At 44.2% G+C, this 24,255-nt stretch overlaps 1 protein-coding gene across 1 annotated transcript in view; it reads left to right on the forward strand.

Annotated features, from left to right (window-relative positions):
* LOC139371460 (dedicator of cytokinesis protein 3-like) overlaps positions 1-24,255 on the forward strand; it is a 339,147-nt gene that overhangs the window by 278,280 nt on the left and 36,612 nt on the right. Inside the window, exons 28-39 of the mRNA XM_071111887.1 lie at positions 276-422; positions 3,900-3,998; positions 8,095-8,189; positions 9,464-9,539; positions 11,299-11,399; positions 15,835-15,893; positions 16,856-17,004; positions 19,101-19,186; positions 20,161-20,187; positions 20,330-20,425; positions 22,549-22,609; positions 23,118-23,211. Coding sequence (XP_070967988.1) covers positions 276-422; positions 3,900-3,998; positions 8,095-8,189; positions 9,464-9,539; positions 11,299-11,399; positions 15,835-15,893; positions 16,856-17,004; positions 19,101-19,186; positions 20,161-20,187; positions 20,330-20,425; positions 22,549-22,609; positions 23,118-23,211 — 1,090 coding nt within the window. The remainder of the gene's footprint in view (positions 1-275; positions 423-3,899; positions 3,999-8,094; positions 8,190-9,463; positions 9,540-11,298; positions 11,400-15,834; positions 15,894-16,855; positions 17,005-19,100; positions 19,187-20,160; positions 20,188-20,329; positions 20,426-22,548; positions 22,610-23,117; positions 23,212-24,255) is intronic.

A 24,255-nucleotide genomic window follows, 5' to 3' on the forward strand; every position in this document is an offset into this window, starting at 1 on the left:
AACCGTGAAGCACGGGGGTGGCAGCATCATGTTGTGGGTGTGCTTTGCTGCAGGAGGGACTGGTGCACTTCACAAAATAGATGGCATCATGAGGAAAGGAAAATTATGTGGATATATTGAAACAACATCTCAAGACATCAGTCATGAAGTTAAAGCTAGAGTAAAGGATTCCTGTGGTCTTCCTGGAGATCTTCGTGTACAGTAGGAATCCTGTGGTCTTCTTCACCCAGGAGAGGGTACACATTGATTTCCCATTAATTCATATCTCCCCCTAGGACACCCCAGTGCAGGAGGAGGTAGAGATGATGGTGGAATCTCTCCTGGATGTGCTTCTCCAGACCCTGCTGGCCATCATGACCAAGTCTCAGTCCCAGGAGGCGGTAAGAGGCCATCGCTGCCCACAGTGCACGGCTGAGATCACTGTTAGTAACTAACAATCTGCTTCTACTATCCATCCTACTTCATCCTCCTCTACTCTCCAAATTTCCTCTCTCTCTTCATCAACCTGGTCCTGCTCATCTCTATTTTCCCCATTACTTCCCCCACTCCTGTCTCTACATGTTCCCCCCTCACTACTCCTGTCTCTACATGTTCCCCCCTCACTACTCCTGTCTCTACATGTTCCCCCCTCACTACTGCTGTCTCTACATGTTCCCCCCTCACTACTCCTGTCTCTACATGTTCCCCCCTCACTACTCCTGTCTCTATATGATTCCCCTCACTACTCCTGTCTCTACATGTTCCCCCCTCACTACTCCTGCCTCTATATGTTCCCCCCTCACTACTCCTGTCTCTACATTTTCCCCCCTCACTACTCCTGTCTCTATATGATTCCCCCCTCACTACTCCTGTCTCTACATGTTCCCCCCTCACTACTCCTGTCTCTATATGTTCCCCCCTCACTACTCCTGTCTCTATATGATTCCCCTCACTACTCCTGTCTCTACATGTTCCCCCCTCACTACTCCTGTCTCTACATGTTCCCCCCTCGCTACTCCTGTCTCTACATGTTGCCCCCTCACTACTCCTGTCTCTACATGTTCCCCCCTCACTACTCCTGTCTCTACATGTTCCCCCCTTACTACTCCTGTCTCTATATGATTCCCCTCACTACTCCTGTCTCTATATGATTCCCCTCACTACTCCTGTCTCTATATGATTCCCCTCACTACTCCTGTCTCTATATGATTCCCCTCACTCCTCCTGTCTCTATATGATTCCCCTCACTACTCCTGTCTCTATATGATTCCCCTCACTACTCCTGTCTCTATATGATTCCCCTCACTACTCCTGTCTCTATATGATTCCCCTCACTACTCCTGTCTCTATATGATTCCCCTCACTCCTCCTGTCTCTATATGATTCCCCTCACTACTCCTGTCTCTATATGATTCCCCTCACTACTCCTGTCTCTATATGATTCCCCTCACTACTCCTGTCTCTATATGTTCCCCCCTCACTACTCCTGTCTCTATATGATTCCCCTCACTACTCCTGTCTCTATATGATTCCCCTCACTCCTCCTGTCTCTATATGATTCCCCTCACTACTCCTGTCTCTATATGATTCCCCTCACTACTCCTGTCTCTATATGATTCCCCTCACTCCTCCTGTCTCTATATGATTCCCCTCACTACTCCTGTCTCTATATGATTCCCCTCACTACTCCTGTCTCTACATGTTCCCCCCTCACTACTCCTGTCTCTATATGATTCCCCTCACTACTCCTGTCTCTATATGATTCCCCTCACTACTCCTGTCTCTACATGTTCCCCCCTCACTACTCCTGTCTCCACATGTCCCCCCCTCACTACTCCTGTCTCTACATGTTCCCCCCTCACCTCCCCCACTGTCCCTATTCGTTCCCTTGTTAATTGTGTCCCTGCGCTTCATAACCCTTCACCAGTTTGTAGCTTGTCTATTAGGAGTGTTTTCAGAGGAATGCAGTCAAATAAAAGACTCACAGTAATAAGAGTATGAGGCCTAAAGCATTTTTTTTGCGTACATTTATTTTGTTGAATATTATTGATCAATATAGTTTTTGTCACTGTTAGGAACTCAGTAACTAAGCTGAATACAGTAACTAAGCTGAATACAGTAACTAAACTAGTCTGAATACAGTAACTAAGCTGAATACAGTAACTGAGCTGAATACAGTAACTAAGCTGAATGCAGTAACTAAACTAGTCTGAATACAGTAACTAAGCTGAATGCAGTAACTAAACTGAATGCAGTAACTAAGCTGAATACAGTAACTAAGCTGAATGCAGTAACTAAACTGAATGCAGTAACTAAACTAATCTGAATACAGTAAATGAACTAAGTTAAATGAAGTAACTAAACTAAGATGAATACAGTCACTAAGCTGAATACAGTAACTGAGCTGAATACAGTAACTAAGCTGAATACAGTAACTAAGCTGAATGCAGTAACTAAACTAGTCTGAATACAGTAAATTAACTAAGTTAAATGAAGTAACTAAACTAAGATGAATACAGTCACTAAGCTGAATACAGTAACTGAGCTGAATACAGTAACTAAGCTGAATACAGTAACTAAGCTGAATGCAGTAACTAAACTAGTCTGAATACAGTAAATTAACTAAGTTAAATGAAGTAACTAAACTAAGATGAATACAGTCACTAAGCTGAATACAGTAACTGAGCTGAATACAGTAACTAATCTGAATACAGTAACTAAACTAAGCTGAATACAGTAACTAATCTGAATACAGTAACTAAACTAAGCTGAATACAGTAACTAAGCTGAATACAGTAACTAAGCTGAATACAGTAACTAAACTAAGCTGTATACAGTAACTAAGCTGTATACAGTAACTAAACTTAGCTGAATACAGTCACTAAGCTGAATACAGTAACTAAGCTGAATGCAGTAACTAAACTAATCTGAATACAGTAAATGAACTAAGTTAAATGAAGTAACTAAACTAAGATGAATACAGTAACTAAGCTGAATGTAGTAACTAAGCTGAATACAGTAACTAAACTAAGCTGAATACAGTAACCAAGATAAGCTGAATACAGTAACTAAACTAAGCTGAATACAGTAACTAAACTAAGCTGAATACAGTAACTAATCTGAATACAGCAACTAAGCTAAGCTGAATATGGTAACTAAACTAAGCTGAATACAGTAACTCAACTAAGCTGAATACAGTAACTAATCTGAATACAGTAACTAAACTAAGCTGAATACAGTAACTAAACTAAGCTGAATACAGTAACTAAACTAAGATGACTACAGTAACTAATCTGAATACAGCAACTAAACTAAGCTGAATACGGTAACTAAACTAAGCTGAATAAAGTAACTAAACTAAGCTGAATACAGTAACTAATCTGAATACAGTAACTAAACTAATCTGAATACAGTAACTAAACTAAGCTGAATACAGTAACTAAACTAAGATGAATACCGTAACTAAGCTGAATGCAGTAACTAAACTAAGCTGAATACAGTAACTAAACTAAGATGAATACAGTAACTAAACTAAGTTGAATGATGTAACTAAGCTGAATGCAGTAACTAAACTAAGCTGAATACAGTAACTAAACTAAGATGAATACCGTAACTAAGCTGAATGCAGTAACTAAACTAAGCTGAATGCAGTAACTAAACTAAGCTAAAAACAGTAACTAAACTAAGCTGAATACAGTAACTAAACTAAGCTGAATACAGTAACTTAACTAAGTTGAATGATGTAACAAACTTACTAAGTAACTAAACTATCTTACAGTTATCCTTTGAAACATACCCTTATCCAATCATCTCCCTCCATCCTTCGTTATTCTTCCCCATCTGTGTTTTGATTGGTCATTGGGTGGCTTGCGTTGCACTGTGATTGGCTGACATGTGTGTGCCTGTGTTCTCATTGGCAGGGAGAATATGTGTCCTGCCTCCTATCCCTGCTGCGTCAGATGTCTGACATCCACTTCAACCATCTACTGGACAACTTCCAGAGCAAAGAGGAAGTCAAGGTGAGACTGTCTCTTTCTCAATGTCCTCCTCTTCCTCATTCCACTGACCTGAAAGAATGTGATGCGATTCATGAATTCCAGCCTAATGCTGAGTTTCCACCATTTTGTTTTCACCTGTCGAATCTTTTCCAATCAGTGCAGATGAAGGGGAGGAGAGGAAAGATGTTGTAACGGTTTTCTTGGTGAGAAGGAGAGTCGGACCAAAATGCAGCGTGTAGATTTCGATCCATGTTTTAATAAACAAACGTAAAACACGAATCAATACAAACACTACAAAAATAAAGAACGTAATGAACGTAACGAAAACCTAAACAGCCTATCTGGTGAAAACACATAGACAGGAACAATCACCCCCAAACACACAGTGAAACCCAGGCTACCTAAATATGGTTCCCAATCAGAGACAATGACGAACACCTGCCTCTGATTGAGAACCATATCAGGCCGAACATAGAACTGGACAAACTAGACATGTAACATAGAATGCCCACTCAGATCACACCCTGACCAACCAAAACATAGAAACATACAAAGTAAACTATGGTCAGGGTGTGACAGTACCCCCCCCCCCCCCCCCCCCCAAGGTGCGGACTCCGGCCGCAAAACCTGAACCTATAGGGGAGGGTTTGGGTGGGCATCTGTCCGCGGTGGCGGCTCTGGCGCTGGACGTGGACCCCACTCCATAATAGTTTTAGTCCACCTCCTTAGCGTCCCTAGATAGGTTACCCTCCTTAATGACCGCTCGGGACAGAGGGGCAGCTCGGGACAGAGGTAGCTCGGGACAGATGGGTAGCTCAGCACTGAGAGGAAGCTCAGCACTGAGAGGAAGCCCAGGCAGGTAGTTGGATCTAGCAGATCCTGGCTGACTGGAGAATCTGGAAGAGTCTGGTCGACTGGCAGATCTGGAAGAGTCTGGTCGACTGGCAGATCTGGAAGAGTCTGGTCGACTGGCAGATCTGGAAGAGTCTGGTCGACTGGCAGATCTGGAAGAGTCTGGTTGACTGGCAGCTCTGGCTGCTCCATGCTGATTGGCTGCCCCATGCTGACTGGCAGCTCTGGCTGCTCCATGCTGACTGGCTGCTCCATGCTGACTGACAGCTCTGGCTGCTCCATGCTGACTGGCAGCTCTGGCTGCTCCATGCTGACTGGCAGCTCTGGCTGCTCCATGCTGACTGGCTGCTCCATGCTGACTGGCTGCTCTGGCTGCTCCATGCTGACTGGCGGCCCTGGCTGCTCCATGCTGACTGGCGGCTCTGGCTGCTCCATGCTAACTGGCAGCTCTGGCGGCTCCTTGCAGACTGGCAGCTCTGGCGGCTCCTTGCAAACTGGCAGCTCTATGCAGACTGGCAGCTCTATGCAGACTGGCAGCTCTATGCAGACTGGCAGCTCTATGCAGACTGGCAGCTCCTTGCATACTGGCAGCTCCTTGCATACTGGCAGCTCCTTGCAAACTGGCAGCTCAATGCAGACTGGCAGCTCCTTGCAAACTGGCAGCTCTATGCTGACTGGCAGCTCTATGCAGACTGGCAGCTCTGAACAGGCGGGAGACTCCGGCAGCGCTGAAGAGAAGGAAGGCTCTAACAGCGCTAGACAGGCGGGAGACTCCGACAGCGCTGGAGAGGAGGAAAGCTCCGGCAGCGCTGGACAGGCGAGGCGCACTGTAGGCCTGATGCGTGGTGCTGGCACTGGTGGTACTGGGCCGAGGACACGCACAGGAAGCCTGGTGCGGGGAGCTGCTACCGGAGGGCTGGGGTGTGGAGGTGGTACTGGAAAGACCGGACCGTGCAGGCGTACTGGAGCTCTTGAGCACCGCGCCTGCCCAACCTTACCTGGTTGAATGCTCACGGTCGCCCTGCCAGTGCGGCGAGGTGGAATAGCCCGCACTGGGCTATGCAGGCGAACCGGAGACACCGAGCGCAAGGCTGGTGCCATGTAAGCCGGCCCAAGGAGACGCACTGGGGACCAGATGCGTAGAGCCGGCTTCATGGCATTAGGCTCGACGCTCAATCTAGCCCGGCCGACACACGGAGCTGGAATATACCGCACCGGGCTATGCACCCGCACTGGAGACACAGTGCGCACCACTGCATAACACGGTGCCTGTCCGGTCTCTCTAGCACCCCGGTAAGCACAGGGAGTCTGCCCAGGTCTCCTACCTGGTGTAGCCATACTCCCTGTTAGCCCCCCCCCAATACATTTTTGGGGCTGCCTCTCAGGCTTCCATCCGCTACGTCGTGCTGCCTCCTCATATCTGCGCCTCTCAGCTTTCGCCGCCTCCAGTTCTTCTTTGGGGCGGCGATATTCTCCTGGCTGAGCCCAGGGTCCTCTTCCTTCTAATTCGTCCTCCCATGTCCATACCTCCTCTTTGGGCTGCTCCTGTTGCCTCTTCTCCTGCTGCACCTTTGGGCGGCTACACTCCCCTGGTTTAGCCCAGGGTCCTCTCCCGTCGAGGATTTCCTCCCATGTCCAGAAATCCTTATTGCGCATCTCCTCGCGCTGCTCCTGCCTGTTGACACGCTGCTTGGTCCTTTTGTGGTGGGTGATTCTGTAACGGTTTTCTTGGTGAGAAGGAGAGTCGGACCAAAATGCAGCGTGTAGATTTCGATCCATGTTTTAATAAACAAACGTAAAACACGAATCAATACAAACACTACAAAAATAAAGAACTTAATGAACGTAACGAAAACCTAAACAGCCTATCTGGTGAAAACACATAGACAGGAACAATCACCCCCAAACACACAGTGAAACCCAGGCTACCTAAATATGGTTCCCAATCAGAGACAATGACGAACACCTGCCTCTGATTGAGAACCATATCAGGCCGAACATAGAACTGGACAAACTAGACATGTAACATAGAATGCCCACTCAGATCACACCCTGACCAACCAAAACATAGAAACATACAAAGTAAACTATGGTCAGGGTGTGACAGATGTATAGTCATGGATGAACTGACATATTGGTTTTGTTACAGTGTTCTGGCCTGCTCATGGTTAAGGACACACATGACTCTCTCAATTCAATCCAATTCAATTCAAGGGCTTTATTGGCATGGGAAACATGTGTTAACATTGCCAAAGCAAGTGAGGTAGATAATATATAAAGTGAAATAAACAATAAAAATTAACAGTAAACATTACACATACAGAAGTTTCAAAACAATAAAGACATTACAAATGTCATATTATATATATATACAGTGTTATAACAATGTACAAATGGTTAAAGAACACAAGGGAAAATAAATAAGCATAAATATGGGTTGTATTTACAATGGTGTTTGTTCTTCACTGGTTGCCCTTTTCTTGTGGCAACAGGTCACAAATATTGCTGCTGTGATGGCACTGTGGTATTTCACCCAGTAGATATGGGAGTTTATCAAAATTGGATTTGTTTTCAAATTCTTTGTGGATCTGTGTAATCTGAGGGAAATATGTCTCTCTAATATGGTCATACATTGGGCAGGAGGTTAGGAAGTGCAGCTCAGTTTCCACCTCATTTTGTGGGCAGTGAGCACATAGCCTGTCTTCTCTTGAGAGCCATGTCTGCCTACGGCGGCCTTTCTCAATAGCAAGGCTATGCTCACTGAGTCTGTACATAGTCAAAGGTATTCTGCCACGGTGTCCCCTCTGTGTAGGGCCAAATAGCATTCTAGTTTGCTCTGTTTTTTTGTTAATTCTTTCCAATGTGTTAGGTAATTATCTTTTTCGTTTTCTCATGATTTGTTTGGGTCTAATTGTGCTGCTGTCCTGGGGCTCTGTGGGGTGTGTTTGTGTTTGTGAACAAAGCCCCAGGACCAGCTTGCTTAGGGGACTCTTCTCCAGGTTCATCTCTCTGTAGGTGATGGAAGGTTTGGGAATCGCTTCCTTTTAGGTGGTTGTAGAATTTAACAGCTCTTTTCTGGATTTTGATAATTAGTGGGTATCGGCCTAATTCTGCTCTGCATACATTATTTGGTGTTCTACGTCTCTCTCTGTCTCTCTCTGTCTGTCTCTCTCTCTCTCTCTCTCTGTCTGTCTCTCTCTCTCTCTGTCTGTCTCTCTCTCTCTCTCTCTCTCTCTCTCTCTCTCTGTCTCTCTCTCTCTCTCAGGAGTTCCTTCTGAAGATATTCTGTGTGTTTCGTAACCTGATGAAGCTCAGTATTTTTCCCCGGGACTGGAACGTGATGAGGCTGCTGACCAGCAAGTAGGTCATACTGAACACACACACACATACACAGGACTGGAACGTGATGAGGCTGCTGACCAGCAAGTAGGTCATACTGAACACACACATACACAGGACTGGAATGTGATGAGGCTGCTAACCAGCAAGCAGGTCATACTGAACACACACACACACATACACAGGACTGGAACGTGATGAGCTGACCAGCAAGTACATCTCCATGTGGCTCCCATCCCTCTTTCCACACCTGCACCCATCCCTCTTTCAAACCTCCTCCCATCCCTCTTTCCACACCTCCCATCCCTATTCCACACCTCCTCCCATCCCTCTTTCAAACCTCCTCCCACCCCTCTTCCACACCTCCCATCCCTCTTCCACACCTCCTCCCATCCCTCTTTCAAACCTCCTCCCATCCCTCTTCCACACCTCCCATCCCTCTTCCACACCTGCTCCCATCCCTCTTTCAAACCTCCTCCAACCCCTCTTCCACACCTCCCATCACTCTTCCACACCTCCCATCCCTCTTCCACACCTCCTCCCATCCCTCTTTCACACCTGCATAGCTGGTCTGTTTGTACACGGCAAAGTTCCCACTCACCTTTCCGTGGATAAATGTGGTTTTCGCTTTCAGTTTGGCTAATGGTAATGCTGCCATCTGTCTACGGTTTTTAGTTTGCATAAGTTCTAATCGTCGCCGTGGGAACAACATCCTCTATGCACTTCCTGAGGAACTGTACACGTCAATACTATTCTCAGTGACAACTACGGAACATTTCCCAAAACAATCTTGACGCATAGATTCCGATTGGTCAGAACAGTCCTTGCCACAGGTACTTCCTGTTTAAGTTTCTGCTTTATAGGAGGGGAGGTAGAAAAATGGAGGCGTGATCTGATTGGAGGAATTTTCCCTCAGATTTCTTTTATTGAAATCCCCAGCTCCAATAAATGCAGTCTCAGGATATAAATAATAAATATGTGGTTTACAGTTTTACACCAAGTCCAGAGGAATTCCTTGAGGGCCGTCGTGGTGTTTCGGCTTGGTGGGGGGGGGGGGGGGGGGGGGGGGGGGGAGGGTAATCCTCTCTCGGGAGGTAATGTGGTCAATTACCTGCAATACATGGTAATACATTATAAAGCATTCTAGAACATATTCTGAAGAATCCCCGTTGTAAGTCGTCTTAGATGTTTCCCAACATTCACAAAATGGCGTCAGAATGTATCAATAATTAGCTGTTTCAAAAACCGTTTATTTTGAACAGTTCTGTACTTATTTCTGGTGTTTCTCCCTCTAGCACCATAGTGACAACTGTCCAATATCTGTCCCCGGCTTTGCACAAGAACTTCACCGAGGCTGACTTTGAATTCAAGGTGCGTGACTTTGACAGAGTGACACACACACACACACACACACACACACACACACACATGGAGAGCGAGTGAGCTGGTGTGTTGCTGCAGCCCACGCCAGAGTGAACACACGAACAAACACGCAAGCACGCAAGTCTTGTCCTTGAAGCAGAACAGAGCAATTTCCGCTAGATGGGCCAGCTGCAAAGTCAAAATGGTCTATGTTGTAAAAATTAATGAACCCCCTAGAGTTATTGCCCCCCATCCCCCCCCCCCCCCCCCCACTGTGGAAATCTAATTAGCATAATAAAAAATATACCAATAAAAACCAGTCAGTTTAAGATAGAGATATCGTTTTTTTTTTTTGTTTGCATGCATCTCAATCTGCAGTAAAAGGTGACAGAGCTAGAGAGGTGTTTGTCAGAGCATGAGACATCCCCGGAAATCGGTTTTCTCACAAAACCGTCTGTAGCGTCCCAACAGTTCGGGCTACACGCTAATATGACACCTCTGTGGAAAGGTGAGACTCTCGTGAACACGAACACGTCGGTAGGCTCACAAGACTCGTATGAATGTCCCCTGGTACCAGTTGAACAATGAATGGAGGTATATATGGAGACTGTTTTAGTGACAAAAAAATAACAAGGTTTCCTGATCTTTCTTATTTCTCTCAGGTATAGGAGAGACACTTCAGAACAAACCTCCTTTAGATTTACTATCTGTTATTCAATGTGTTTCTATTGGCTAATAGCAGTAAGGACTATCTGTTGTTCAATGTGTTTCTATTGGCTAATAGCAGTAAGGACTATCTGTTGTTCAATGTGTTTCTATTGGCTAATAGTAGTAAGGACTATCTGTTATTCAATGTGTCTCTATGGGCTAATAGCAGTAAGGACTATCTGTTATTCAATGTGTTTCTATTGGCTAATAGCAGTAAGGACTATCTGTTATTCAATGTGTTTCTATTGGCTAATAGCAGTAAGGACTATCTGTTATTCAATGTGTTTCTATTGGCTAATAGCAGTAAGGACTATCTGTTGTTCAATGTGTTTCTATTGGCTAATAGTAGTAAGGACTATCTGTTATTCAATGTGTTTCTATTGGCTAATAGTAGTAAGGACTATCTGTTATTCAATGTGTTTCTATTGGCTAATAGTAGTAAGGACTATCTGTTGTTCAATGTGTTTCTATTGGCTAATAGTAGTAAGGTCTGTTATTCAATGTGTTTCTATTGGCTAATAGTAGTAAGGCCCCAAAATTGTTTTACCAAATAATTATTATATATTTTTTCATATTCTCCTAAAATTCCAAATCAAATATCAAAATGATCCTTGGTAGGACCTTCTTAAAACAATTCCATATAGCTGAGTAGAATCCCTCTCTCCCGGCTTAGACAAAGCTTAAACTCTTATGGGTTAATTTAAGGTTAGGCATTATAATTAACAGTGTAGTTAAGGTTATGCATTAGAATTAGCAGTGTAGTTAAGGTTAAGGTTATGCATTAGCATTAGCAGTGTAGTTAGGGTTAAGGTTAGGCATTAGCATTAGCAGTGTATTTAAGGTTGAGATCTGCCTCCAGAACAAGATTCATGACCCCAAAAAACGCTAACCTGCCTCTTTCCTCCCCTTCTCCTCTCACAAGATGTCCATGATCTTTTCAACATCCTAGTTGTGTGTGAATATAAAGCTCTTCTGTTTGACCTAGACATTGAGTATCATTGTTTAAGTACTTTTTTTTTAGTTTTGCTAATGTATGTTGTGTGTGTGTGTCACTGGCCAGGTGTGGAACTCATACTTCAGCCTGGCTGTTCTCTACATCAGCCAGCCCAGTCTACAACTAGAGAACACCACCCCAGCCAAGAGGAAGAACGTGTTGGACAAGTATGTACCCTCTAAGAATTCCCATTCAATCATCATCACCATCGTTTACCATTTCTCTTCAAGCATCTTGTTTTCTTTGATTGTACAGAGAATGTGTTGGACGAGTAAGACTGCTCACAGAGTGGCCTGCCACTCTTCATCATGGTTTACCACTTGTCCTGAAGCATGCTGTGTTGTCTCTAAAGTGTTCATCTGTACAGTAACGACCTCCAGTGTTCATCTGTACAGTAACGACCTCCAGTGTTCATCTGTACAGTAACGACCTCCAGTGTTCATCTGTACAGTAACGACCTCCAGTGTTCATCTGTACAGTAACGACCTCCAGTGTTCATCTGTACAGTAACGACCTCTATCTGTATAGTAACGACCTCCAGTGTTCATCTGTACAGTAACGACCTCCAGTGTTCAGTAACGACCTCCAGTGTTCATCTGTACAGTAACGACCTCTATCTGTATAGTAACGACCTCCAGTGTTCATCTGTACAGTAACGACCTCTATCTGTACAGTAACGACCTCCAGTGTTCATCTGTACAGTAACGACATCCAGTGTTCATCTGTACAGTAACGACCTCTTTCTGTACAGTAACGACCTCCAGTGTTCATCTGTACTGTAACTATCTCCAGTGTTCATCTGTACAGTAACGACATCCAGTGTTTATCTGTACAGTAACGACCTACAGTGTTCATCTGTACAGTAACGACATCCAGTGTTCATCTGTACAGTAACGACCTACAGTGTTCATCTGTACAGTAACGACCTCCAGATGTACAGTAACGACATCCAGTGTTCATCTGTACTGTAACTATCTCCAGTGTTCATCTGTACAGTAACGACCTCCAGTGTTTATCTGTACAGTAACGACCTCCAGATGTACAGTAACGACCTACAGTGTTCATCTGTACTGTAACGACCTCCAGTGTTCATCTGTACAGTAAAGACCTCCGGTGTTCATCTGTACAGTAACAACCTCCAGTGTTCATCTGTACAGTAACGACATCCAGTGTTCATCTGTACAGTAACGACCTACAGTGTTCATCTGTACAGTAACGACCTACAGTGTTCATCTGTACAGTAACGACATCCAGTGTTCATCTGTACAGTAACGACATCCAGTGTTCATCTGTACAGTAACGACATCCAGTGTTCATCTGTACAGTAACGACATCCAGTGTTCATCTGTACAGTAACGACATCCAGTGTTCATCTGTACAGTAACGACATCCAGTGTTCATCTGTACAGTAACGACATCCAGTGTTCATCTGTACAGTAACGACATCCAGATGTACAGTAACGACCTCCAGTGTTCATCTGTACTGTAACTATCTCCAGTGTTCATCTGTACAGTAACGACATCCAGTGTTTATCTGTACAGTAACTATCTCCAGTGTTCATCTGTACAGTAACGACATCCAGTGTTCATCTGTACAGTAACGACCTCTTTCTGTACAGTAACGACCTCCAGTGTTCATCTGTACTGTAACTATCTCCAGTGTTCATCTGTACAGTAACGACATCCAGTGTTCATCTGTACAGTAACGACATCCAGTGTTTATCTGTACAGTAACGACATCCAGTGTTCATCTGTACAGTAACGACCTACAGTGTTCATCTGTACAGTAACGACCTCCAGATGTACAGTAACGACCTCCAGATGTACAGTAACGACATCCAGTGTTCATCTGTACTGTAACTATCTCCAGTGTTCATCTGTACAGTAACGACCTCCAGTGTTTATCTGTACAGTAACGACCTCCAGATGTACAGTAACGACCTCCAGATGTACAGTAACTTCATCCAGTGTTCATCTGTACAGTAACGACCTCCAGTGTTCATCTGTACTGTAACTACCTCCAGTGTTCATCTGTACAGTAACGACCTCCAGTGTTCATCTGTACTGTAACTACCTCCAGTGTTCATCTGTACAGTAACGACCTCCAGTGTTCATCTGTACAGTAACGACCTCCAGTGTTCATCTGTACTGTAACTACCTCCAGTGTTCATCTGTACAGTAACGACCTCCAGTGTTCATCTGTACAGTAACGACCTCCAGTGTTCATCTGTACTGTAACTACCTCCAGTGTTCATCTGTACAGTAACGACCTCCAGTGTTCATCTGTACAGTAACAACCTCCAGTGTTTATCTGTACAGTAACAACCTCCAGTGTTCATCTGTACAGTAACGACATCCAGTGTTCATCTGTACAGTAACTATCTCCAGTGTTCATCTGTACAGTAACAACCTCCAGTGTTTATCTGTACAGTAACAACCTCCAGTGTTCATCTGTACAGTAACGACATCCAGTGTTCATCTGTACAGTAACGACCTCCAGTGTTCATCTGTACAGTAACAACCTCCAGACCTCAACAGTGTTCATCTGTACAGTCCAGTGTTCACTGTACAGTAACTCCAGTGTTCATGTACAGTACACCTCCAGTATCTGTACAGTAACGACCTCTTTCTGTACAGTAACGACCTCCAGTGTTCATCTGTACAGTAACTTCCTCCAGTGTTCATCTGTACAGTAACGACCTCCAGTGTTCATCTGTACAGTAACGACCTCCAGTGTTCATCTGTACAGTAACTTCCTCCAGTGTTCATCTGTACAGTAACAACCTCTTTCTGTACAGTAACTTCCTCCAGTGTTCATCTCTACAGTAACATCCTCCAGTGTTCATCTGTACAGTAACGACCTCCAGTGTTCATCTGTACAGTAACGACCTCCAGTGTTCATCTGTACAGTAACGACCTCCAGTGTTCATCTCTACAGTAACATCCTCCAGTGTTCATCTGTACAGTAACGACCTCCAGTGTTCATCTGTACAGTAACGACCTCCAGTGTTCATCTGTACAGTAACGACCTCCAGTGTTCATCTGTACAGTAACTTCCTCCAGTGTTCATCTCTACAGTAACGACATCCAGTGTTCATCTGTACAGTAACGACCTCCAGTGTTCATCTGTACTGTAACGACCTCTTTCTGTACAGTAACGACCTCCAGTGTTCATCTGTACAGTAACGACCTCTATCTGTATAGTAACGACCTCCGGTGTTTGTAGTGGAGTATAGATCCTTGCTGGGTCAATATCCGGCTAGCTAGAGGGACCACTTCTCTTACAGTGTTCGTCAAACGTTGAATTGCCTGAGGTTGTAAGTTTGAATCTTATACCGTAATAGTGATTTTAATGAGATAACTGTCTGCTCATTTGTTTCCTTCTAGTTTCATTATCATTTTATGCCGTATCTGACTTAAAAATCAAAGTTTATTGGTCACGAACACAGATTTTCAGATGTTATTGCAGTTGCAGCTAAATGATTGTGTTTCTTGCTCCAACAGTAATTCCTAGCTAAATGCTTGTGTTTCTAGCTCCAACAGTAATACCTAGCTAAATGCTTGTGTTTCTAGCTCCAACAGTAATACCTAGCTAAATGCTTGTGTTTCTAACTCCAACAGTAATACCTAGCTAAATGCTTGTGTTTCTAACTCCAACAGTAATACCTAGCTAAATGCTTGTGTTTCTAGCTCCAACCGTGCAGTATTACCTAGCTAAATGCTTGTGTTTCTAGCTCCAACAGTAATACCTAACCAAATGCTTGTGTTTCTTGCTCCAACAGTGCAGGAATACCAAATTAAATGCTTGTGTTTCTTGCTCCAACAGTGCAGTAATACCAAATTAAATGCTTGTGTTTCTAGCTCCAACAGTAATACCTAGCTAAATGCTTGTGATTCTAGCTCCAACAGTAATACCTAGCTAAATGCTTGTCATTCTAGCTCCAACAGTAATACCTAGCTAAATGCTTGTGATTCTAGCTCCAACAGTAATACCTAGCTAAATGCTTGTGTTTCTAGCTCCAACAGAGAGAGAGAGAGAGAGAGAGGGGGAGAGCTGTCTGTCTAACTGTCTTTCTGTCTACTTTGCCCTGTTCACGTCCTGTTTCTCACGTTGCCCTGTTCACTTGCTGTTTCTCACGTTGCCTTGTTCACTTCGTGTTTCTCACGTTGCCTTATTCACTTCCTGTTTCTCACGTTGCCTTATTCACTTCCTGTTTCTCACGTTGCCTTGTTCACTTCCTGTTTCTCACGTTGCCTTGTTCACTTCCTGTTTCTCACACAGTTTATTTCAAAGGAGAGCTAATAGAGTACCAGGCTTCAGTTTAAAATATGCGAGCTCCATTTCTGATATTCCCTTCACACTTGAAGCACACACTGTAGACATCTGTAATTCTGTGATCTTCATAATGCTGTGATCATCATAATGCTGTGATCTTCATAATGCTGTGATCTTCAAGGAATGATGTTTTTCAGTCTTTCAGTACATTTCCTCATCTGTTAACTGTGGAAATACCCAAAAAATATATAATATCCACTACATGTCCAATATTCTTCAGTTAGACATCTGTGTCTGTGATTCTTCGCCTGTTGTTTTGTCTCTAGGTATGGTGACATGAGAGTGATGATGGCCTACGAGCTGTTCAGCATGTGGCAGAACCTCGGTGAGAGTTGCTCTCTATCTCACCCTTGATCGTGCTATGTAACATTACATTTTAAATGTAGCATTTAGACAACCTACTGTACTGTAGGATTCTCACCCATGTATACATTTGCCCGTTCTCACTCTCACTCACTCTCACTCACTCACTCACTCTCACTCACTCACTCTCACTCACTCACTCACTCACTCTCACACTCACTCTCCCAATCAAACATACAGAATGTTCACTAGGGTACTTTTAGGTAGCCTAGCGGTTAGCGCCTTGAGGCCAGTAACCAAAAGGTTGCTGGATCGAATCCCCGAGTTGACAAGGTAAAAATCTGTCGTTCTGCCCCTGAACAAGGCCGTTAACCTACTGTTCCCTGGGCACCGTGGACGTAGATTAACACAACGTGGCAGTCTCTATCTATCTGTTCTCCCAGTGCTTCTTATTGAATAGGAGTATTTCAACGTGGCAGTCTCTATCTATCTGTTCTCCCAGTGCTTCTTATTGAATAGGAGTATTTCAACGTGGCAGTCTCTATCTATCTGTTCTCCCAGTGCTTCTTATTGAATAGGAGTATTTCAACGTGGCAGTCTCTATCTATCTGTTCTCCCAGTGCTTCTTATTGAATAGGAGTATTTCAACGTGGCAGTCTCTATCTATCTGTTCTCCCAGTGCTTCTTATTGAATAGGAGTATTTCAACGTGGCAGTCTCTATCTATCTGTTCTCCCAGTGCTTCTTATTGAATAGGAGTATTTCAACGTGGCAGTCTCTATCTATCTGTTCTCCCAGTGCTTCTCCGTCACACTTTTGGATCGATTAAAATGTTGATTTAAATTATTCGACGCACTTTTTGTTCTGTTTGTAAAATAAACAATTTTCTCCTTGTTATTTTCTGCCGTTCATTGCGTCTGGTGGAAAGGAAGTGTTTTTGGGGTTATTTCATTTAAAGTCTGACTCCTCTTCCTGTCCTCTCCAGGCGAGAACAAGATCCACTTCATCCCAGGTATGATAGGTCCCTTCCTGGGTGTGACCCTGGTGCCTCAGGGGGAGGTCAGGAACATCATGATCCCTATCTTCCACGACATGATGGACTGGGAGCAGAGGAAGAACGGGAACTTCAAACAGGTACACACACACACACACACACACACACACACACACCCAGACACACACCCAGACACACACCCAGACACACACACACATACACACACACACACACACACACACACACATACACACATATACACACACACACACTTACACACACGCACATACACACATATACACACACACACACACACACACACACACACACACACACACACACACACACCCAGACACACACCCAGACACACACACACACACACACACACACACACACACACACACACACACACATATATATACACACACACACACACACACATACACACACACACATATATATACACACACACACACACACACATACACACACACACACACACACACACACACCCAGACACACACCCAGACACACACACACACACACACACACACCCAGACACACACACACACACACGGATGGACTGGAGCAGAGGAAGAATGGGGCAGGGTTGCATTCCTCCACATATTTAATTATCTAACTACCTGTATACACAGTAGGGTTGATCTAACTACATGTATACACAGTAGGGTTGATCTAACTACATGTATATACAGTAGGTTTGATCTAAATACATGTATATACAGTAGGTTTGATCTAACTACATGTATATACAGTAGGTTTGATCTAACTACATGTATATACAGTAGGTTTGATCTAACTACATGCATATACAGTAGCTTTGATCTAACTACATATATATACAGTAGGTTTGATCTAACTACATATATATACAGTAGGTTTGATCTAACTACATGTATATACAGTAGCTTTGATCTAACTACATGTATATACAGTAGGTTTTATCTAACTACATGTATATACAGTAGCTTTGATCTAACTACATGTATATACAGTAGGTTTGATCTAACTACATGTTTATTACAGTAGGTTTGATCTAACTACATGTATGTTACAGTAGGTTTGATCTAACTACATGTATATACAGTAGCTTTGATCTATCTACATATATATACAGTAGCTTTTATCTAACTACATGCATATACAGTAGCTTTGATCTAACTACATATATATACACAGTAGCTTTGATCTAACTACATATATATACAGTAGCTTTGATCTAACTACATATATATACATTAGGTTTGATCTAACTACATATATACACAGTAGGTTTGATCTAACTACAGGTATGTTACAGTAGGTTTGATCTAACTACATGTATATACAGAAGGTTTGATCTAACTACATGTATATACAGTAGGTTTGATCTAACTACATGTATATACAGTAGCTTTGATCTAACTACATGTATATACAGTAGGTTTGATCTAACTACATGTTTATTACAGTAGGTTTGATCTAACTACATGTATGTTACAGTAGGTTTGATCTAACTACATGTATATACAGTTTAAATCTAACTACATATATATACAGTAGCTTTGATCTAACTACATATATATACAGTAGGTTTGATCTAACTACATATATACACAGTAGGTTTGATCTAACTACATGTGTGTTACAGTAGGTTTGATCTAACTACATGCATATGAAGTAGGTTTGATCTAACTACATGTATATACAGTAGGTTTGATCTAACTACATGTATATACAGTAGGTTTGATCTAACTACATGTATATACAGTAGCTTTGATCTAACTACATATATATACAGTAGCTTTGATCTAACTACATATATATACAGTAGCTTTGATCTAACTACATGCATATACAGTAGGTTTGATCTAACTACATATATATACAGTAGGTTTGATCTAACTACATGTATATACAGTAGGTTTGATCTAACTACATGTATATACAGTAGCTTTGATCTAACTACATGTGTGTTACAGTAGGTAATGGGGGGCCCTCTTTCACTCATATTACATCCGTTTCTTTCACGTACAATATGTTCTAAAATGACAATGCGCTCGTCATGCAGTCGTGGACGTTACAGAGCGTTTATGGCATATTTGACGGGGATAAATATATTTACCAGGGTTTGACGTTCGTTAGAGAGTGAGATTTAAAGTTTGCCTTGTCTCTCGTTACACCCCGTGTTATAACGGCAGGAGAAACAGTGGCTTATTCACACTGTTCTGTGTAGGTGGAGGCAGAGCTGATAGACAAGCTGGACAGTCTGGTGTCTGAGGGGAAAGGAGACGAGAACTACAGAGAACTATTCAGCCTGCTGTAAGTAGAGGAATATACACACACACACACACAGACACACACACACACACGCGCGCGCACCAACCCCATCACACACACACACACGCACCAACCCCATCACACACACACACCAACAAACACCAGCGCGCACACACCAACAAACAACCGTTTCTTTACCTGCTACCTTGATAACGCTGTGTGTTGGATCGAACCCGCTGGTTTCTACCTGCTACCTTGATAACGCTGTGTGTTGGATCTAACCTGTTGGTTTCTACCTGCTACCTTGATAACGCTGTGTGTTGGATCTAACCTGTTGGTTTCTACCTGCTACCTTGATAACGCTGTGTGTTGGATCGAACCCGCTGGTTTCTACCTGCTACCTTGATAACGCTGTGTGTTGGATCGAACCCGCTGGTTTCTACCTGCTACCTTGATAACGCTGTGTGTTGGATCGAACCCGCTGGTTTCTACCTGCTACCTTGATAACGCTGTGTGTTGGATCTAACCCGCTGGTTTCTACCTGCTACCTTGATAACGCTGTGTGTTGGATCGAACCCGCTGGTTTCTACCTGCTACCTTGATAACGCTGTGTGTTGGATCGAACCCGCTGGTTTCTACCTGCTACCTTGATAACGCTGTGTGTTGGATCGAACCCGCTGGTTTCTACCTGCTACCTTGATAACGCTGTGTGTTGGATCTAACCTGTTGGTTTCTACTTGCTACCTTGATAACGCTGTGTGTTGGATCTAACCTGTTGGTTTCTACCTCCTAACTTGATAACGCTGTGTGTTGGATCTAACCTGTTGGTTTCTACCTCCTAACTTGATAACGCTGTGTGTTGGATCTAACCTGTTGGTTTCTACCTCCTAACTTGATAACGCTGTGTGTTGGATCTAACCTGTTGGTTTCTACCTGCTATGATCAACATGTCTTTACCTCTTACGTTCATAACATTGCATTTGCTTGGCTCCTCTTTCTGCTGCGTGTGGGATTAGAACCCAGCTCTTTGGGCCTTACCCCAGGTAAGATAACACAGCTCTAACGGCCTACTGCCACTAACTCCTCTCTACGTCCTGTCGAATGATGTACTCACAGCGATCACTCAAAATCTAGGCCCTTGGTGGTATTGATTGATAAGGCGTTTGTGTGCGTCTTTGTCTCCAGTCTGCTGGAGAAGATTGAGCAAGAGACGTGGAGGGAGACGGGGATCTCCTTCGTCACCTCTGTCACACGGCTGATGGAACGACTGCTGGACTACAGGTGAGACGAGATAGGTCTCCAGACGAAATAGGTCTCCAGACGAAATAGATAGGTCTCCAGACTAGATAGATAGGTCTCCAGACGAGATAGATAGGTCTCCAGACTAGATAGATAGGTCTCCAGGTGAGATAGATAGGTCTCCAGGCGAGATAGATAGGTCTCCGTACTAGATAGATAGGTCTCCAGACTAGATAGATAGGTCTCCCGGCGAGATAGATAGGTCTCCAGGCGAGATAGATAGGTCTCCAGGCGAGATAGATAGGTCTCCAGGCGAGATAGATAGCTCTCCAGGCGAGATAGATAGGTCTCCAGGCGAGATAGATAGGTCTCCAGACTAGATAGATAGGTCTCCAGGCGAGATAGGTCTCCAGGCGAGATAGATAGGTCTCCAGGCGAGATAGATAGGTCTCCAGGCAAGATAGATAGGTCTCCAGATGAGATAGATAGGTATCCAGACTAGATAGATAGGTCTCCAGGCGAGATAGGTCTCCAGGCGAGATAGATGGGTCTCCAGACTAGATAGATAGGTTTCCAGATAAGATAGGTCTCCAGATGAGATAGGTCTCCAGACTAGATAGATAGGTCTCCCGGCGAGATAGATAGGTCTCCAGGCGAGATAGATAGGTCTCCAGGCGAGATAGATAGGTCTCCAGGCGAGATAGATAGCTCTCCAGGCGAGATAGATAGGTCTCCAGGCGAGATAGATAGGTCTCCAGACTAGATAGATAGGTCTCCAGGCGAGATAGGTCTCCAGGCGAGATAGATAGGTCTCCAGGCGAGATAGATAGGTCTCCAGGCAAGATAGATAGGTCTCCAGATGAGATAGATAGGTATCCAGACTAGATAGATAGGTCTCCAGGCGAGATAGGTCTCCAGGCGAGATAGATGGGTCTCCAGACTAGATAGATAGGTTTCCAGATAAGATAGGTCTCCAGATGAGATAGGTCTCCAGACTAGATAGATAGGTCTCCAGAATAGATAGATAGGTCTCCAGAATAGATAGATAGGTCTCCAGACTAGATAGGTCTCCAGGCAAGATAGGTCTCCAGATGAGATAGGTCTCCAGACTAGATAGATAGGTCTCCAGGCGACATAGGTCTCCAGGCGAGATAGATAGGTCTCCAGACGAGATAGATAGGTCTCCAGGCGAGATAGATAGGTCTCCAGGCGAGATAGATAGGTCTCCAGACGAGATAGATAGGTCTCCATACGAGATAGATAGGTCTCCAGGCGAGATAGATAGGTCTCCAGACTAGATAGATAGGTCTCCAGGCGAGATAGATAGGTCTCCAGATGAGATAGGTCTCCAGACGAGATAGATAGGTCTCCAGGCGAGATAGATAGGTCTCCAGACGAAATAGATAAGTCTCCAGGCGAGATAGAAAGGTCTCCAGACTAGATAGGTCTCCAGACGAGATAGGTCTCCAGGCGAGATAGATAGGTCTCCAGACGAGATAGGTCTCCAGGCGAGATAGATAGGTCTCCAGGCGAGATAGATAGGTCTCCAGGCGAGATAGATAGGTCTCCAGATGAGAGAGGTCTCCAGGCGAGATAGGTCTCCAGACTAGATAGGTCTCCAGACGAGATAGATAGGTCTCCAGACTAGATAGATAGGTCTCCAGGCGAGATAGGTCTCCAGGCGCGATAGGTCTCCAGGCTAGATAGGTCTCCAGACGAGATAGATAGGTCTCCAGACGAGATAGATAGGTCTCCAGGCGAGATAGATAGGTCTCCAGGCGAGATAGATAGGTCTCCAGGCGAGATAGATAGGTCTCTAGGCGAGATAGGTCTCCAGACTAGATAGGTCTCCAGACGAGATAGATAGGTCTCCAGACTAGATAGATAGGTCTCCAGGCGAGATAGGTCTCCAGACTAGATAGGTCTCCAGACAAGATAGATAGGTCTCCAGACGAGATAGATAGGTCTCCAGGCGAGATAGATAGGTCTCCAGACGAGATAGATTGGTCTCCAGGCGAGATAGGTCTCCACTTGTTGTTATGTAACCATGGAGGGCAGAAGATAAGATTCATTACTATTCATTACGATTCATTACTATTCATGATTATTCATTACTATTCATTACTATTCATCAATAACTGGAACCGGTTCCTCTCTCTGTTTAGGGACTGCATGAAAGGAGACGAGACAGAGAACAAGAAGATTGGCTGTACTGTCAACCTGTTGGTAAGATACTGTAGACTCTGGCTGTACTGTCAACCTGCTGGTAAGATACTGTAGACTCTGGCTGTACTGTCAACCTGTTGGTAAGATACTATAGACTCTGGCTGTACTGTCAACCTGCTGGTAAGACACTGTAGACTCTGGCTGTACTGTCAACCTGCTGGTAAGATACTGTAGACTCTGGCTGTACTGTCAACCTGTTGGTAAGATACTGTAGACTCTGGCTGTACTGTCAACCTGTTGGTAAGATACTGTAGACTCTGGCTGTACTGTCAACCTGTTGGTAAGATACTATAGACTCTGGCTGTACTGTCAACCTGCTGGTAAGATACTGTAGACTCTGGCTGTACTGTCAACCTGTTGGTAAGATACTGTAGACTCTGGCTGTACTGTCAACCTGTTGGTAAGATACTATAGACTCTGGCTGTACTGTCAACCTGCTGGTAAGACAACCCACAACCTGTAAAGGGTTTGTCTTGTTTTTAATATATTGTGTCTGTTTGTTCCCTAGAACTTCTACAAGTCAGAGATCAACAAGGAGGAGATGTACATCCGCTACATCCACAAGCTGTGTGACATGCACCTTCAGGCTGACAACTACACAGGTAATACAACATCCACAAGCTGTGTGACATGCACCTTCAGGCTGACAACTACACAGGTAATACAACATCCACAAGCTGTGTGACATGCACCTTCAGGCTGACAACTACACAGGTAATACAACATCCACAAGCTGTGTGACATGCACCTTCAGGCTGACAACTACACAGGTAATACAACATCCACAAGCTGTGTGGCATGCACCTTCAGGCTGACAACTACACAGGTAATACAACATCCACAAGCTGTGTGACATGCACCTTCAGGCTGACAACTACACAGGTAATACAACATCCACAAGCTGTGTGACATGCACCTTCAGGCTGACAACTACACAGGTAATACAACATCCACAAGCTGTGTGACATGCACCTTCAGGCTGACAACTACACAGGTAATACAACATCCACAAGCTGTGTGACATGCACCTTCAGGCTGACAACTACACAGGTAATACAACATCCACAAGCTGTGTGACATGCACCTTCAGGCTGACAACTACACAGGTAATACAACATCCACAAGCTGTGTGACATGCACCTTCAGGCTGACAACTACACAGGTAATACAACATCCACAAGCTGTGTGACATGCACCTTCAGGCTGACAACTACACAGGTAATACAACATCCACAAGCTGTGTGACATGCACCTTCAGGCTGACAACTACACAGGTAATACAACATCCACAAGCTGTGTGACATGCACCTTCAGGCTGACAACTACACAGGTAATACAACATCCACAAGCTGTGTGGCATGCACCTTCAGGCTGACAACTACACAGGTAATACAACATCCACAAGCTGTGTGACATGCACCTTCAGGCTGACAACTACACAGGTAATACAACATCCACAAGCTGTGTGACATGCACCTTCAGGCTGACAACTACACAGGTAATACAACATCCACAAGCTGTGTGACATGCACCTTCAGGCTGACAACTACACAGGTAATACAACATCCACAAGCTGTGTGGCATGCACCTCCAGGCTGACAACTACACAGGTAATACAACATCCACAAGCTGTGTGACATGCACCT

The sequence above is a fragment of the Oncorhynchus clarkii genome, chromosome 17 (genome assembly GCF_045791955.1).
Source record: "Oncorhynchus clarkii lewisi isolate Uvic-CL-2024 chromosome 17, UVic_Ocla_1.0, whole genome shotgun sequence".
Classification (NCBI taxonomy): domain Eukaryota; kingdom Metazoa; phylum Chordata; class Actinopteri; order Salmoniformes; family Salmonidae; genus Oncorhynchus; species Oncorhynchus clarkii.